Source organism: Zeus faber (genome assembly GCF_960531495.2).
Source record: "Zeus faber genome assembly, chromosome: 6".
NCBI lineage: Eukaryota > Metazoa > Chordata > Actinopteri > Zeiformes > Zeidae > Zeus > Zeus faber.
The window spans coordinates 13,456,768-13,475,095 of record NC_137201.1 but is presented as its reverse complement, the minus strand read 5'-3'; the positions used below and the strand labels follow the sequence as shown (position 1 = coordinate 13,475,095).

Here is an 18,328-nt window from a genome sequence, read left to right as displayed (position 1 = left end):
AGCCCAACAAAACACTCCGCTCCTCGACCCGGAGGCTGCTGAGTTGGTAATCTATAACGCAGTCACGACCAATAGACTCAACAACACACAACATGGCAGGGTTTGTGTTGGGAAGGCTTTTGAGACACTTGTAGCCTAGATGTTCGCCTGATGAATGGGCTGCTGCGCACACCTAAACTACTGGTGGGCTGTGTTTACCATAGCAACAAGTTGTGGCACATGCGGGGAAGTGTAATTATGTCACCAAGGTGGAATTTATCAGGTCTGCTTTTGCTCTCTGACATGTCTACACAATTGCACTGTAGTACATAAACTTCCAATCATTGATAACCCTGACGATTTGCCCCCATCTATTTTAACAGTATTTTGTGTGAAGTCTGAATTTCAATTGATTAAAACTCTTTTCTTGTCTCCATCCGCAGAATCAACGCCATGCAATGTTGAGTTCAATCCGACCAGTTCCAGCTGATCTGATCTGAAGCCTGCCTCAGCCCCTTGTCCCGCACTATCTACCCGCTTCCAAATGGAGCTGAAGGTGTGGGTGGATGGAGTGGTGCGAGTGGTGTGCGGCCTATCGGAGGAGACTTCCTGCCAGGACGTGGTCATCGCTTTAGCCCAGGCCATTGGTAAATACCCGATGCACACATCCTCCTCTGGAATCCTTTTATCACAAAGAAGGGATAATGGATAGTGTAACTCTGTGGGGACGCCTTGCTCATCTGTGCCTGAAGCACAGTTTATCGAAGGGACAAAAAAAGTCAATGAGTTAGTATGTGCATCATTGAAATAAGACGTGTTACCTGCACGGGTGCGAATGCAGTCGTTTATTTCACTCTCCACTGACCTAAATAAAGTGCTACGTTTTTGAAGTGGGGGGTCAGTTTGGAAAGGAGCCGGGGCTCCATCTCTCTATCCTCAGGCTGCTGTAGTGTTGAACAACTCAACTCCACATTTAGCACTCTGCTCCTTCCATGAGCGAGATGCTTGCCAAGTCATTAGGGAGGGTTTGTCCTAATTTCAGGCCCCTTGTGGAAACTTGAGTTTATTTGAAAAATATTATATGTTGTGTAAGTCTTACACAACATCCTCTTACTGCTATTCTCAGCAGTTGGGGAGTGAGCGAGGTCTGCATCGACGCAAGACTGCTGATGTCATTTTCTCACTCAAGACTTGAGAATCAAGTCCAACACTTTGATTGGGCCGCATGAGGACATCAGATCTTTGCTGATCTCACCAAGATACCAAATACAAGTCATTTAACAAGAGATTTTTCTCCAGAGTAATGAGATGTGATTTAAAATCCCACGCTTTGTTTTGCGTCGTGTGTGGTCATTTGTTCTGTCATATTTTTTGCTCCAACTATCTGTATCTGCCCCCAGGTCAGACCGGCCGTTATGTTCTGATACAGCGTCTGAGGGAAACGGAAAGGCAGCTGCTAGCCACCGAGAGGCCCCTGGAGTCTCTGGCTAAGCTAGGCCAGCATGGCAATGAAGTCCAATTCTTTCTACGGCGCACAGGCCCCAGCAGCAGTGACGGACAAGTGACTAAACAAGACAAAACCGCCACATTCCCCTTGCCTAAGCATCCGGAGCCAGAGGCGTCCAAACGCAACCAACCCAAAAAAGCACTCACTTTCAACCTGGGGCCCTCCACCTCCCCTAGAACCATAGCCAAACAGATAAGGAGGTCTCCCCGGGACTCCCCAGAGCAGAGAGCCTCTCCTTCCCCCTCTCTCAGTCCGGTGTCCTCACATCTACCGTCTCCTTCTCCGTCACCTCCCGCCGGTCCGTCTAAAGATGAGGTTTTCCGGCAGGTTCTCCAGCAGCAAGAGAGACTGAGGGCTGTTGAGGCCCAGCTAGATGCCCTAGAGAGGGACTCGCATTCTTGGGAATGCCCCTCCCCATCCCCCTGCCCCTCGCCCGTGTCCGACGCCCGCTTCCAGGAAGAGATGGAGACCCTGGAAGTTGCGGTGCGGAGGAACCAGGCCGAGCTGGCCCACGAGCAGTTCTGGGAGGAGGAGCTGCGAGCAGAGGTGGAGAGAGAGAGAGGGATGAGGAGGAGACTCGGGGACCTCCACGCCAAGATGGAAGACTGCGGTCACCGGCTCCACGATTTCTCCGTCCGCTCGGCTCAGTTGGAGCAGGAGATCCAGCGGGAGAGCCAAGCAGGGGGGCTGCGGCAGGCCCAGAGGGCCGGCGGAGCGGGGCCCGAGGAGTCTGCGGACGCGATGAAGGTGGAGCTGCACAGCCTGGAGAAGCGAGCAGCACAGCTGGAGGAGCAGCTGTCCACCACAGACAAGGCTCTGGGGAAGGCCGAGTCGGTGCTGCAGGTAAGGGGAGAGGTCAGGGCTCTGGGGAAAGGACTCTAGGGCTACATCAGGGCTGGGCGGTACTGACAAAAACAAATATCACAATATATTTTTGATGGATACCTCAATATCGAGAAGTTGACTATATATCAGGGATGACTATTGTTGTTCTCATAAGATATATACACAGAATTAATATTGGAAAAACAATCATTAGTAATGTGGATATTATGACCAAGTAGCTAGAGATTCACATTTCACTACACTAAATGAACACTTTATTAGGAACACTGGTACGCCTACTTATTCATCTTCTAATGGATACTTCCAGCATGATAATCCACCATGTCACAAAGCAAAAGTCATCTCAAACTGGTTTCATGAACATGACAATGTTCTTCAGGACCTTCCCAGTCACTGGATCTGAATCCAACAGAACACCTTTGGGATGTGATAGAACGGGAGATTCGCAGCATCAATGTGCAGCTGACGAATCTGCAGGAATTGCGTGATGCGATCATGTCAACATGGACCAGAACCACAAAGGAATGTTTCCATCTTGTAGAATCCATGGCAAGAAAAGTGTAGGCGGTTTTGAGAGCAAAGGGAGGCCAAACCCAGTATTAGTTTAGTGTTAGTAAATATAAATAAAGTGCTCAGTAAGTGTTTATCACAATATTATGATCCCAGACGATGTCGAGTCTCATATCACAATGTGGACATTGTATTGATTTATCGCCAAGCCCACATCAGCCCTCAGGTTTTTGTCACTAGAGGAGCCTCCTTCTAGCAGTTCTTCCTATCCTCTTATCCATGACGCACGCACCAGTGCAAGGAAACTCATTCTGCAAAGAAACACTGAGGAAAACATGGTGTACTGTGATGGTTTGTAGACATGAGACAGACGTCATGAATTATGAGAATGATGTTTACCTAGATCCAACCTTCTATAAATATGTTGCTTTTGGAGCTTATCATGTTGTACTGAACTGGTTCAGCAGGTATGATTCAGTAAGCTCAGTGCATGTGCATGTGTGTCCTTGACAGCCGCTACGTCTCCCTTTGCGCCTGTTAGGGGCAAATAAAGAGAATAAAGAATAATGTCTGTTCTTTAGTACATTCGCCTTTTTATTGAATTTACTGCACTACAGCCAGTTGGGATTCGGTTGCTCGTCATAGACTTGATCGCCGTGGTGTGTAGTATCCTTTCAATAAAGGTCAAACCTAGTTTGAAGCTGAAGCTCAAGGTCTCTTTCCACATGAATCCCGGGGTCTGGAGAGTTCACCCACTTTGTGAGGCTGAGCCCAGATAGGCTAAGAGAAACTTTAATTGGAGTGTCTTGGATGGTGTTTCTTCAATGATTTTGTCAAATTATACCACGCAGCGGCAATGTTTACAGTGCATGCTCCTGAAAGTCCTGAATGACATTTGCATAGATTAAACATGCTTGCTACACTCTTAATTGGGATACTAAGTGGTCTGTGAGCCCATTGCGTTCCATTTACATCTCAATAATGGTCCATTTGCTATGGGCTACAAAATTGATTAAAAGACAATAGAAAGAACTTTTGGTCTCAATCAATCGTCTTAATAGTAACTTCACAGCCCCTTGGGGTCAACTCAGCAGAGATTAAGCGACCGCTCCATGAAGTTAAAAAAACCTACTGAGGGAATGAGCGTCATGGTCAGGTAGCATGCTAACTGCTGGAATCTGCTAATGAGCTAGACAAGCAGCAAAAAAAAAAAGGGCGCATCCTTTTCTCTCCATGGTATGACTCTCTCTCATTCCGTCATGTCTTAATGCAGCCCGCGCCGACAGAGATTCAGATGCGGCAGCCATGTCGCCGGAGCCTCAAAGAGGTAGTAACGCCAAGTTGTTGTTATCTTTTGTTTTTCTTTAAGTCACGTTAAAGGCGGTGATGGAACACACCGTAATAAAGCTCCATTCATGGCTCCCGAAGGCCGAGGGAGTGGCGGTCTGACAAGGGCTGTGTCAGTTCTGATCTAATGAGTCGAGGCATGCCTGGCAGCTCGGCTCCGAGGTGTTGAGCACAGGGCTCCTGTCATTAAGCTAATGGAGACAGACCACCGGGTGTGAACTGCCTCAGCAGGTTGCCTCTTTCCACTGTCAATTACAAACGCACAAATACATGGCTGCTGGAGCTGGCACGCCGCTGCTCCTCCTCGTTGGGGCGGACGCATCGACTCGATGCAAATTAATCGAGTCGATGAGGTGGATCGACTCGCTTGTTTGTTAGTGTGACTCACTTTGTTACCCCCGAGGTGTAAGGGCGTCGAAACGATAAGCTTCTCTCCGCCCTCCAATTTATCAACCATCAAAGACGGAGGATATCCACCCCTCTCGTCTGCATGACGAGAGTCCCGGGATCCTGAGCTTTGATAGAAAACAGAAAAAGTTGGTTGTGCCGGAACTTGGATGATTCACTGCCACCAGCGATGCCGACTGGCTGATAAAAGTTATCAGACTCTGTAGCGTTGTGCAGCGGCACTGTGGTCTCGGCCGCCCCCCTGTGGTGAAAACTACACTTGCAAGTAAAATGAGCTGAAGGTTGATGTACCAAAGAGCAGGGGTTCCCAAAGGTTTTAAGGCCAGGCCCCCTTGGAAGACTTACCTCTGATACACTGGCAAAAAAGTGGCGAATCGTACAACAAATCCTCACTTACAACCGATTTAAAACAATACAATAAGAATATATTAAGAATAATCATTTTGCTCCCTGTAATTCCCTCTGCCATAGAGCAGCGATACCATTAAGTCTCGAGAATAAAATACAGCTTCTCTCTGTCCTGTGGTAGATCCTATCGCCACTAATCCAGTCAACCAATCTGACGACTTAAGTGATACTTTCCTGTCCCGTTTGCAGCAACTTAGATATAAGGAAGACTTTCTGTCACCCCCAGGACAAGCAGGAGGAGCTGGAGGAGCTCAACAAGGAGCTGAGGCAGTGCAACCTGCAGCAGTTCATCCAGCAGACCGGAGTCCCGCCGGCACACGTCTACTCCTGCTCGGAGCTGCAGGAGCATCTAGAGAAACTGGAGCTGACGCATCTGTTGCCGGACAGCTACAGGAACGGAAGTACGGGCCACTTGGATAGATTCCAGCAAGTAGAGACGCGCCAGGCTTCTTCCGCCGCCGCCGCTGCTGCCGCCGCCGCCGCCGCCGCTGCTGCTACACAGTTTGTCGACCCCGCCTGGCTCCACTCAAGCTCTCTGTTCCCTCTTCTAGGTCTAAGCCACGTTCCGTCAGAGTCGCCGCCGCGCCCTACCGCCAAACAGTTCCTGGGACACCCGCGAAACCTGCAGAACCCTCTGGTGTCCAGTCTCAACCCCGAGGGTGTGTATGTGTGAGACCTTTGCCCCCCCGTCCCGCCCCCACTCAACCTCTCCTTTCTCCGCCCCCCCCCCCCCCCCCCCGGTCGCAGAACCTCCCGCTGTCCCCCTCCTACTCCCCCCGCTCTCTACCCGATAACGCTTGGCTACGATTGCATTGTGGGCTCTGGTCTTGGGCGACGGGAGGCGTCTCCGCATGACGGATGTGTCTGCATGGTGGAGGTCTCTGCTGCTTCTCAACACCTCTTCCTCTCCCATGTGACGGTCCCGCCCCCCCCCCCTTCCAGCCCCCCAACTTCCCTCTGTCCATTCGATCTGATCTAGAGCCACATCAGTTTCCCCGTCATGTGGGCTTTATGCCCCTGGTCTGTCATTTTCTCCCCCTCCTAACACACACAAGCAAACACAGACATGTAACAGACACTGTGGTTGCACCTCTGGGACGTGAAGACATACGAGACCCAACCCCTTTCATGTACGGATATTGTTTGGGTAGGAAGGGTTTATCCATACACCTTGCCTTGGACTTTGGTGACACTTTTGACTTCCAAAGAGCAAGAGCTTTTTCGTTTTCCTCAGAGAGCTCTGCAAAAGAAACGTCTTACACGGTGTGTCGTCCCCCCCCCCCCCCCCCCTCCCAGAAGCAACGGCCTTGGCTTGAAATGTCTCGTTACTCACTTCCTCTTCTGTCATTTACCAGAAACTGACCCCAGCAGGCTGTTTTCTGGAGCTTGTTGCACATGCCTGGGTTTTCTAAAGGGAGCATGGGGGGGGGATGAAATGTCGTGTGATTTATTTTTTCTTTTCAGCCCTTGGCTCACTGGTCTTTAGCACATCTTAACATTTGACTTGTCAGACTTTGCATTAGACCTTATGTAGATTTAGATTGAGGGTCGATCGCTTGGGTCCGCCGACCTCATCGTGTTTTTTAAGTGTTATGTTACCATTACCCCATCATTGAAAATGCAATATCCAGTCCGTAGAATAGCAATGTGACATTTTGTCTTATATTTCATGTATTTCCCACTGACAGGTCAAAGTGATGGGTGTGCGTAACCACTTCTCTTTTTATTTGATTTGCTTTGTGTTTTTTTTCCTTGTGGGGTGATTAAATCCCTCCTTAAAGGATCATGCTGGTGTTGAAAAGGAGTTTTCGCCCATATACTGGTCAGCACACACATTCTACATTACCCCTGACCATTTGCTCAACATTTTTGCACAAATATTGTCTCTATTTGTTCGATTTTTCAGAACGGTAACGCATCTAAGTAGATTCAATTTGAAAAGACTGATGCTCCACGAGCTTTAAGAAATTAAAAAATACCGAAATAACTTGGACGAAAATAGGAGATAAGTTCAAGGTAGGTTTCAGACCATGAAACCCTGAAATAGAGACGATAGTAAAAATGTGAGGAAATCAAATGTGGAAAAGGTCTAAAAATATATATATATATATATATGAGCTGTCATCAGTGAGCTCGTCAAGGGGTGACGCAAAATGTATGTGCTGAACGTTTCACAAGCTACCGCTCAATCAAACGCCAGCACGGTCCTTTAACCGGCCGGTTCCCAGGCCACTCAGACTTTGCTGTGGGTTCACTAGAGACAGATATTGTCCCAAAACACTGCTCTGCCGTCAAAGGCCCCGTGACTCTGCGTACTGGGTGCAGGGGTGACCCGCGTCAGTGTTACGGAGCAACGTCTGTCTTTCGCTCCGGCTGCTCCTCCCTGCCACGGGGAACAGCCATCTAACCAGCCCTTTAGCCGGAAAAGTGTTCTATTTTTGAGTATAATCCCGTAGCGAGCCGAACAAAGGGGTCATCACCCCCACTTATTTTTGTGTGTCTTGCAGTCCTGACGTCGCGAGAGTCGTCGTCGAGATAAAACACGGGACCGCCGCGCCGAGAGAAACTCGTTCACTGTTCTGTCACCGTCACCTGATATTTAACCCCTTTTACCTGACTGTTGTTGTTAATATCACCCTGACAGTTATATACAGAATGTGTATATATGAATACATGAGACAAATATATATAAATATATATATTTACAGTATGCATTTTGCTACTGTGCACACTTGCAAAGTACATGTATGAAATGTAAAATTATTTAGGAAACTTTTACCAACGCCAATTATTACTATATCTGTGTATTTAAATAAAATAAAATTTGTGTATTGTGTTTTAGATAACATGTTTGTGTGTGGTTGTGATTTATTATTAATTATTATCATTATTATTATGAATAGTAGTAGTAGTAGTTACTAGTTAGTAGTTGTATTTATTATCACATCGATAATCCAACTGGTTTAATGAAGCAGTGGCAGGGAAATGGAGGTGCACTGCCCCACGGTGAATAATTAACATGCCGGTCTCTTTATGAAACTATTATCAATGCATTAAGGCTCCTGAAAGATTCATGGCTTCCTGTACAATACGTCACATCGTTTAAGAGCGTCTCAGGGCAAGTATTTGCATTGAGGTTGAGCTGGATCGGATATAGGGAAACCACTCTGCAGCGCTACTCGAGATGACACATTACATAGGCGTGTGATCCTGCACTTGCCTTCATTAAAAACAACAACAAATAAAACTGCTTTGAATGCATATTCTGCACATGTTGGGGCGTTAAATGGGTTTAGTGCTCGTCATATGTGAACGTGTTATCGTCTGATCACACCTAAGAAGCCTCCATCACGCCGAATGTGTATCTGCATCCAACAGCTTGTTGGGACATGTACCATGTTCACTGCATGAGAGTTTAACATTTTCTTTATATAGTGGATGCAAAGTGCGAAAAATATAGAAAAATACAAAAAGTTCACTTATAAAAATACATTTATTGATAATGAATATGGTGACATCCAACATTAACGTTAATAACGTCATTACTTAGAAATACGGTGTCGGGACCAAAACTTGTGGCACGGCTTCTTGCCTGAATGGATTTCCAGTTTGTTCTCCTCGTTTTGTCGTCTTTGGTGTGAAGTGGGCTTAACAATTGATTTTAAATCGACGTCAATAAAAACCTCTCTCCTTGAATAATATGACAGAAATCATCACACCCCAAGCGCAATAACAGCAAACACAAGTACACAAGCTCTGAGCTTCCTCCACATTCCACTCTCTCCCTCCGTCCACCGCCTGTTTGTTTACTCTTTAGAGAAAGTGAGTGACGTGGACGACTGAGCCCATGACAGGAACCCAGTGGAGTGCTAGGAATACTTCCTGCTGCTCGCACATCGCGCTCAAGCCGAAGCCCACATCTTTCTTGTTTTCTATCCATATCCGCTTGAAACCTATCGGCCAGCTTTGGCGATCCAGTCGTCACTTCACGACAAGGGTTTTTAGGAGGGTTTAGGAGGGCCAGATGTCTTAGATTTTCAGATTAATTATTTAGAATTGGATTATGTAAGATAAGATTTAGACCTGTCTGGCTTGGCAGGGGTTTGGATAAGCCGCCAAATCCTGGACCAGGCCTGGCCCCGGGGAGACTTGACACCTATACCTGTCAACACAAACACACACACACACGTGCGCGCACACACACGGCCTGTCCTACTACGAGCAGGATATTAGTACTGCGTCATGTGACGGCTCTCATGGGATGCAGAAAAAAAGACAGGAAGAGGAGCTGGAGAAGGATGGGACTGTGATGCTTTCAGTTTCATAAACGGTGGGATTGGACGACTGGACATTCCCCAAAAGATCCACTGTTTAAATCTCCACAGCGACAAACCTGCCCACGCTTGCCCATAAATTCCAGCCCCCTAGGACAACAACCTCACAAACAGGAGGAAAGTACCATGTTTTACCGGTACATGGTGATCTTTCAGGACGCAACATCACGCTGGAGGAATTACTTAAAAAAATGTTTTTGCTTGAATCACACTCAATACGACCGTATATCCAAAAGTTGTGGGCCTTTTTTGATGAGAGATGAGATAAGGGGTGGGTTAGAATTTGATAGGTTTAATGTTTATGTTGAGGATAAAGCTCTTGTTGTTGTTGTTGTTGCTGTTGTTTTTGTTGTTAGGGAGACGAATGAGCATCTGTGCGATTCAGGATTCAAGAGGTTTTATTGATGAATGGGTCAGTAATGGAGTCTGGCGTGGTCCTCTTATCTCGATCTATATCTATGTCTTTGCACAAAACAAAAAAACAAGAGGATATGCAAATGATTTAATTGTAGAGTACTTGTTACTTTACTCATCTATTTCCTTACAAAATATAATTTAAATGATAGGTGGATACAAAGACAGACACAATGATGATTATTATTATTATTAGTAGTAGTAGTAGTAAATAGGGATGGGTGATACTGTATATCGTAACAACATCTATATGGTGACACAAAACTGCATTGTCTGGGGTTTTGGTTATCATAATATCGTGATTTAATTCTATGTTGTTTTTGAGGTCACAGTAAAAAGTAATTTTCTGAACTTCATAGACTGTTCTCGTTGTTATAATCAACACCTCTACCTTCTTGGTCATAACATCCACATGACCAGTGGTTGCTTCTGAAATATGTATTGTGTGTCCGCAATGGTCAAAAAAAACATTGTGAGCTGTGATTTTGTCAATATTGCCCAGCCCTAATACTTATGTACAATTAAGTTTGACGCTGAAGCTTTGTCATTCACAGGTTTCCGTGCAAATTCTTGGACATAGACAAGACATAGTGGAGAACCATTTATCACATGAAGGATGACCCCATGTTTAGAGGATGACTCTTCGATGCAGAGTACCTATTTTCAATAAGTGCGCCATGCACCGTTGCCGATACTGATACTGCAAGCCTCTGAAGCAGATAAAGCAGGAGCCAAAAAAAACAAACAAACAAAAAAAAACAACAACTTTGCAACCTCTGGACAGTTGGTGGCTCTAGGGACGTCAACTTCGAGGCCAGGCGTCTGACGCTACATGCCTGGGGGACACACCCAGCCCGTGTGACAATTTAATGCAGCCCCGCTACACGTTTATGATACACTATTGTTAAATCCGGCCTGCATATTAATTATAATTCCATTGAAATCACAATGTTCAATTAATCAGCTACACCAGCAACTTTATTCCAATGCCTTTTCAGATTATATAACACAACAGAATATAACACCGATTTTTTTTTTGTTTTAATTGATTCATATGATCTATTTCGATTGATCCATTTAACTATGTATTGAATTTCATGTTTTTGAGGTTTATTGTATTTGATTATTATCATCTATCATTAGGCCGTTCAGCAATGCTCAGAGTAAAAAAAAAAAAAAAATGAAGTTAGTTGGCGTTGAGGCCCCTGGTGCAGCCACTATACAGCGGTGCAAGGTTCGACTCATTGACATTCGGTTCTTGACAAGTCGTTCAGTAAAAAGAGTTGTTCGACGCCCCCGCGCCCACTCTCGGTTCATTTGATTCCGATCGCCCACTTCACGCAACACAACACGGAATTCTTGGCGAAAACAAATAAATGAGCAACCAATTCAAAATTCTCTCAAAACGGGTTTATTTTGGCAGGGAAAAGCGCAAAGTGCGCGTCACAAAATAAGTAACTTCTGTGTAAAAAAAACAAAAAAAAAAACAACAACAAAACAAAACAAACAAATAAAAAGTGCAGTCAGAGTCACAAACACGTGACTTAAGCCGGAGCGACTCCCAAAGATCCCGACTCGCTCAAAGTCTTCGTTCACCGCGAACGGACCGCACATCCTGAGTGGCGCGGACGGTCGGACCGCACCTACAGGTACGGCACGGCACGGCTCGGCCCGGCACGGCCCACAGCCCAAATGACGATAACGTACATTACAGACCAACACAAACAATGGGTGGAACAATAGAATATGAACGTCGGCCCGGCCCCTCGTCTGGTCGCGGGTCGTTCCCCGCGGGACACGCGGTGGGAGAGGGATCCCCAAAAACAGGTTAGCCGCTGTCACACGCACAGTGGAATGGGGAATTGGCACAATGTGCGTTAGTCAGTGGCTCACCTGCTTTTAGATTGAATAACAGCTCGTTCCTCCATCCGAAGCCGAGCTGTGGAATAACGAGCTGTGGAATATGAGTTGAATTGAATAAAACAATGACAAAACAAGTCGATCATTCAGTGTAACAGCGTGGGACTGAGGATACGTCCAAATAACTTCATGACGGTGTCATATAATAATTCAAAAAAAAAATACATATATGGGTCAAATATTGATGCGCGAGCTGAAATAGAACAAAGTGACAGGGAATAGCCCACACCTGAATGTATAGTGAAGGCTCGACGGAGCCAACCCCAAAGCGTTTCAATCTGACAGCGGGTGTGTGGCTTGTCTTCTGACGGAACACGCCGATTTCCACATGCACTCAACGCGTTTCCCGAAAACCACCAAAACCCCTAAAAAAAAATATCGCTCATTCTGAAAGAGACCGAACCCCAAAAAAACGTGGACAGCGTCCATCGCGCCTCGGAGCGCGATGGCATCAAGAATTATGTGGCTGAGAAAGGAAGCTACTCACCACTTTTTTTTTTTTTTTTTTTCTTCCCCCCCAGTTTTCTTTTAGAAGATATCAGAACAAAATGTTTCACTCAACTTGGATAACACGTTGTCTAAAGTGCATCGGAATGAAGACCCCCCATCCCCTCTCCAAAAATATAATAATAATAATAATAATAACGACAGGAGGTGATTGAAGTTAGGTGCGTTTAAAAACACACTGTACTGTACTGTACACCACCGCAGAACTTCAGTCCACTTGCGCGCCCCCCCCCTCGACCCTGCCCACTCCCCTGCCTCTGCAACCTGCCATGGCTGTGGAGACGATATGTTGACTGGCACCCCCGGCCCGCCAATGGGGCGCCTAATTCGGGCGACGCGTCCCGCCCATTAGAGGAGACGACCCAATCAAAAGCCCCACGGGGCGCGGCGAACGCGACCGACGTTCGGTTGATCTGTGGCGTCCTGGTTGGGGTGCGGGCGCGTTCGTTCTCGCACGTCTCCCATTAGGGCCGTACCATCTCAGGGCCTCCGCGTTTCGGCTTCTCCGAACGCGTTTGCGCCGACGCAACGGCGCGGGCGCGGCGACCGGCGGCACGCCGTGTCGCCTGTCGGCGGCCGAGCGACGTGCGCCGTAGCGCGGCTTCGGAAGAAAAGAAAAAAAAAAAGACGCGCCACCCCTACAAACAGCAAAGTGGTTGAGCTCCGTTTGCTTGTGTACAGCGTTGCCATGAGGAGAGTGTGGCTGCGCACGTAGCAGGGATGCAGCGTGACCAGGAGCGGGTCAAGGAGAGCCGATGGAGTGTGAACCAAATTTATGCAATTGTTTGATTACGGCTGACGGCAAAGTCATTTTTGACATACAATGTAATACAAAAATATAATATAAAAAAAAAAATACTTGCATACATACATATCATTTTGACCTAGATAGCACTGCCTTTATTGCATCCATTTTGAATTCCATCAAGAAAAAGACTGACATATGTACGATGACTAAATAAATATATATATGTATATTGATATATATTGATGATCTCTGTAATATTCTACTCCTAGCTATTCTCTTTTATGCAAAGTGTGAGTCTGGATGATGAAATGAGAGCCGTGGCCCTCCCTGTGCAGAGAACATTCGAGGAACGCTCAATAATTTACCCTGCACCCTGGCTAGATTGCGGTCTTGGAATAGTTAATATCACACACACACACACACATCACCGCACGGTGCGGTAGAAAGAATAAGGACATTTTAAGAGTTGACCTATTTGTCTGTTTAAAATGTTTTAATAGACAATAAAAAAAAAATATCAAGTGCCCCTGAAAACCATTTTGGATTCGCGTATATATACACAATCCCCATCGGCACATACATCCTGTATGAAAGCATTCATTTCATTATCTCGCTTCATTGGTGCAATTTGCAAGGGAGTGCCCCTCCCTGGGCCTGACTATTTATGTTCCTTTGGGGTTATTTGGAGTGAAAGTCCACAGACAGGACAAGCAGACATTATCCCAGACACAGACAAATCAGGATAACTGTGTTATGTAACAGGAGTTTCCTTCAATTTGGAGTCACCATTAGGGGGCGACAGACAGACAGACAGACCGATAGACAGATAGATAGATAGATAGATAGATAGATAGATAGATAGATAGATAGATAGATAGATTCAGCCCTAAGCAGGTTTTTTGTACTTACAAATAAATGTTGTACTTATTTTGTACACAATGTCCAAGGCACTATATGTCTTGCAGTAGGCTGCAAACAATACTTTTAGCAGCAGTGGGGAAATAAACAGCAATACAGTGATCAGACAAATAAACCATCAGACAAACCAATAATGATGCATGTTTTTTCTGATTCAAACATACCAAATGCCCTTTGATCACCATTTGTTAAAGAACAAACTCTGAAATGATTTCCCTTAAATTAATTTCAGTTTGACCAGTACCGCACATAAAGCTTATTATGTTGGAATGTTTTTAAGAAATCACACTCTAACAGAAAATTGATTCCTCTACATATTTAAATACTGCACAGTATCGTAAACCATAAAGGGTTGCTTTGCTTAATGTATACAAACACCCATGTTGAATTAAGGACACCTTCATAATGTCAATATCTATAGTGCTCAGGCAAAGTCAAGTCTACCTGGAGCTGGAAAATGTATCTTTATTTCAAATCATAACACATGCAAAATCACATGTAGTCTCAGAGGTTTATATGAAGATCATAAATCAAATTTGTTTACATTTATGACGCTAAATATACCACAGAGACACCGTAAGGCAGGACTCTGTGGACTACAGGTAGTAGACAGCCACCTTCAAATTTTCAGGATAAAGCAATAACACGCAACAAGTGTATCGGCTTGTAGTAGTAATTCTGCGTGTCACCGGGATACGTCATTACGTCCTTCGTCCTCATTGGCTTCCCCCATGCACATGCGTGCCTTGCTGAAATATTTGAATGTACCCAGCAGCCTATCAGTAATAGCAGTAGCGTAGGCAAAATTCGCAGTGTGGGCCTAGCCTGTCCAAAACCAATCATACTAATAGGTTCTAAAACGCATTTGTTAACCAAAATAGGCCATTACAACTACACTTGCCTGAATGCACCACAGTTTAATCATACAAGCCTAATACATCATCAGAGGTAATGTCACAGGCACCAAGACAAAAATTAACAGCATCGCATAGCCTGGCACGGCGGCCACATATACACACACACTCACACAGCTGACAGATGCAACAGCATCATTAATCAAGAGTATGGATAGAGGTACCAAAGTGCGCAGTAACATTAAAAATGACACTTGAACATAGCCTGCCATGGCGGCTACATTAACCACACACCCATGCTTGCGTGCACACACACACACAGATGGCAGACGCAACAACATCAGCGTAGCATCCAATTCTATGCCCAACAAAAACTATACCCGATAAACAATAATATTGAAATAGGCAATAGGCTACTATAGTCGAGATTCAGTCAGTTCTCTTTCAAAAGAGAGCAGGGACAAAGAGTTCAGTCTGTATGTCATCATTGATGCCCTGATGCCAGTTTTTAACCGACTGACAGTTGAAAAGGGTCTTTCAACGGTGTAGCTTATGGGTAGGGCAACGAGGGCCTGTAGGAGACAATTCATTTTGGGAAATATGTCACTGGGGCATGCGGCGAGCACCTCAAGAAGGTATGGAAAGCCCCTGTCCACTGACTCCGCTGTGACTTTTCTCTTCAGCTGCTGTACAAACACTTCATGTTCTGCATCTCCCACAGAGTTGGGAAAGTGAGTGCTGGCGGACTGTTTAATGCCTTGTCACCAAAGGTGTTTGATCGAGGCAGGCAAGCAGCAGCGGCTCACACAAACCCGTATGTATCCGCCTTAAAATTGATGTTGGTCCAGGTTGGCCACCGTCTTGCCCTCAGCTCTTCCTGCCGAGAAGATGAGATTGAAGATCCCTGAGTTGGCTGAGTTGACTCTGCTGTGCAGCAGACCTTGCTGCCAGAAAAAGCGCCTGTGACATTACCGCCGACAACGTGATTAGTGGAGGTACTATGGCCAGTTCTCCATGTTTGGCTGCTCCACTAGCCCCAAACAGGGCTACCCACTCAAGTCACATCAGCAGCCACCCCGCGGGTGTTTTTATGCCAAGGGTTACGTACTCGGAATGAGATCCTGACGGTTTATTTAGATGAGAACCGCAGAGACTCTATACCCACAGATGAGAGCCACAGAGACTCTATGCAGACAGAGTCTCTGCTGATAACCGAACCCCCCTTAGATGAGAACCGGAGAGACTCTATGCAGGTCCTGATAGCCACGCCCCCCACTTTTCCACCTGAGCGAGATGACAACCAGGTGATGGAATATTAACACTGTTCTCACTAACGTCACAGGGTGAGCCCCCTCCCTTTGGGGCAGGGCTCTCCTTGGGCAAGACAGGCACATTGCCTGTCTGCAGCGGCGAGGGCAGAGGAATGTAACGTCCCCCGCTTGGAGGCGTCCTGCCTCTCCCTATACTACCTCGAGTGGCGTCTAACATGTTCACTACCACTATGGCTAGACACAACACTGAGACAGGGTAACATGCTGCAATTCGCGATGCCGCCCTTCCAACTCTGATCCCCTTCAAGGGATCAGAGAGACAGTGATGTCAAATTCCATGGCAACAGCTGCCTTATCAGAGCACTATTACGGAAGGGGGCAATATCAGTTGTTCCGCCAGCCAACAGCCGGACCGGCGTCTATTCCCACTACTTCTTAGTTATCAAAAAGACAAGGGGAATGAGAGCAATTCTGGATTCACAAGCTCTCAACAAACTGATTGTAAAGAGACTGTTCCGCATGTTGACTACACAATGTCTGCTGCATTACATCATTCCAGGGGATTGGTGCTTCAGTCGATCTCAAGAAGATCGACTAAGATCGACCGAAGATCTCAGCACTGAATCCACTTAGAACGGGAGGTATGACAATATTGTTCTATCTAGACAATATTCTTGTGCTGTCTCACTCCCCAGAGTTAGCGAGAGCACACACCAAGTCCCTAGTGACGCATCTCTCCCCCCTGGGTTTCGCCATCAACTGCAAGAAGAGCAGTCTTCTTCCCAGACAGTGAGAGGATTACCCAGGCATTCATCTGGACTCTCTATCCATGAGAGCGACACTGACAGCCCCTTGTCAGAACGCTATTGTGGCAGCAATGGAACACTACGGGTGGTGTGGCACAGTGACCATTACGCATCGGCTTGGACTGAAGTCAGCGGCACATACAGTACTGCCGTTCGGTTTGCTTCACAAGCGCCCCTTTCAGAGATGGTTCATTCATCTCAAAGTGTATTCTGTGTGCCACAGAACACATATGTTGACAGTCCCAGCCACAATAAGCAGCGAGCTGAATCATTTGGGGAGACCCCCGGGTTTTGTCTCTCGGCATGCCCAGGAAGGACGCCCAGTCATGTGACTATCTTCACAGATCCTTATCTGACCGGATAGGGAGGAGTCCTTCGTGCGGGGGCCGAATCCTCTGTCCTCACACAAGGTGCTGGAACTCAACACAGTCCTTCTGGTGCTACAACAGATTGGCTCCTTTTTAAGGAGCTGCAACGTTCTAGTCAGGATAGACAAAGAATCGTATGCGGCTTACATGTATATCAACCGACGGGGCGGAGTGAGGTCGGTGAGTCTGTATTGCTTAGCGGCCAGACTGTGGCACTGACTGGGCGCATGCCCAACCTCCGCATCCTGAGAGCACTCTACATTCCCGGAATACAGAATATAGGGGCCAATTTGATGCCCATGGGGGACCATCAGACCAAGTGCCCCATGAACCTGGACATAGTTCGACAGATCTGGTGCAGTTTCAGAGAAGCGTGGGTGGGCCTGTTCGCAAACAGGGAGAACATTTAGTGCCCGTTCTGGTTCTCACTTCACCGCTGCGATGAACCGCCACTGGGAGTGGATGCCTTCACCCATGCCCCCTGGCCCCGTGAGCTGCTATACGTGTTCTCTCTGATCCACCTCATAGACCACTTGCTAACGAGAGTAAGAGCGGAGTGAGCTTGCCTTATTCTAGTCGCCCAGGAGCGCATGTCCACATCTTGGTTTCCAGAGCTGGTCCAGTTACTGGCGGACGAACCCTGGCCAATACCCAGGTTCCTGGGTGCCATGTCTACTGGCGTTTAACCATCCTCTGATTAAATGCTTCCTACAGGGAGAAAGTCGATCCGACCCGCGTCATGCTCTTTCAACCCAAAATGGGAGCTGGCATTGGTACTGCACCGTCTCCCAGGTCAGTGCTTTGAACCGATTATCACCGTCCCTTCAAAACAGCTGTCCGTCAAAATGGCGCTTCTGCTAGCGCTCACATCTGCTAAACGTGTGGGGGTGACCACCCTGTCTGTGCACCCCGGCTGACTTTTTATGAATCTGAGTAAAGCTACGTTGAAACCTAACCTGGCTTTTATAGCAAAGAACATCAGGAGCTCCTGTTGTTCAAGGGGCATCACGATTGACTCTTTCTACCCACCACGGCACGCTAATGAGGCAGACAAACGTCTCCATTGCTTATGTCCTATTCATGCGCTGGATACATACTGTATGTCCGACGCACAGCAAAGAGGAGCACAACTCAGCTGTGAGAAAAACCTCTGTCGAAATATCGTCTTTCTCATTGGTTATGT

At 46.7% G+C, this 18,328-nt stretch overlaps 1 protein-coding gene across 4 annotated transcripts in view; it reads left to right on the top strand.

Annotated features, from left to right (window-relative positions):
* The window catches only part of rassf7a (Ras association domain family member 7a), a 40,997-nt gene extending 33,212 nt beyond the window's left edge, over positions 1-7,785 (top strand). For 3 of the 4 annotated variants that reach the window (XM_080001719.1, XM_080001720.1, XM_080001721.1), the window contains 4 exons: positions 423-626; positions 1,380-2,329; positions 5,232-5,664; positions 7,513-7,785. In XM_080001719.1, the coding sequence (XP_079857845.1) occupies positions 524-626; positions 1,380-2,329; positions 5,232-5,664; positions 7,513-7,544 (1,518 nt within the window). In that variant the 5' untranslated portion in view covers positions 423-523 and the 3' untranslated portion in view covers positions 7,545-7,785. The remainder of the gene's footprint in view (positions 1-422; positions 627-1,379; positions 2,330-5,231; positions 5,665-7,512) is intronic. The other variant, XM_080001722.1, reaches the window with a different exon arrangement.
* Positions 7,786-18,328: the final 10,543 nt, after the last annotated feature.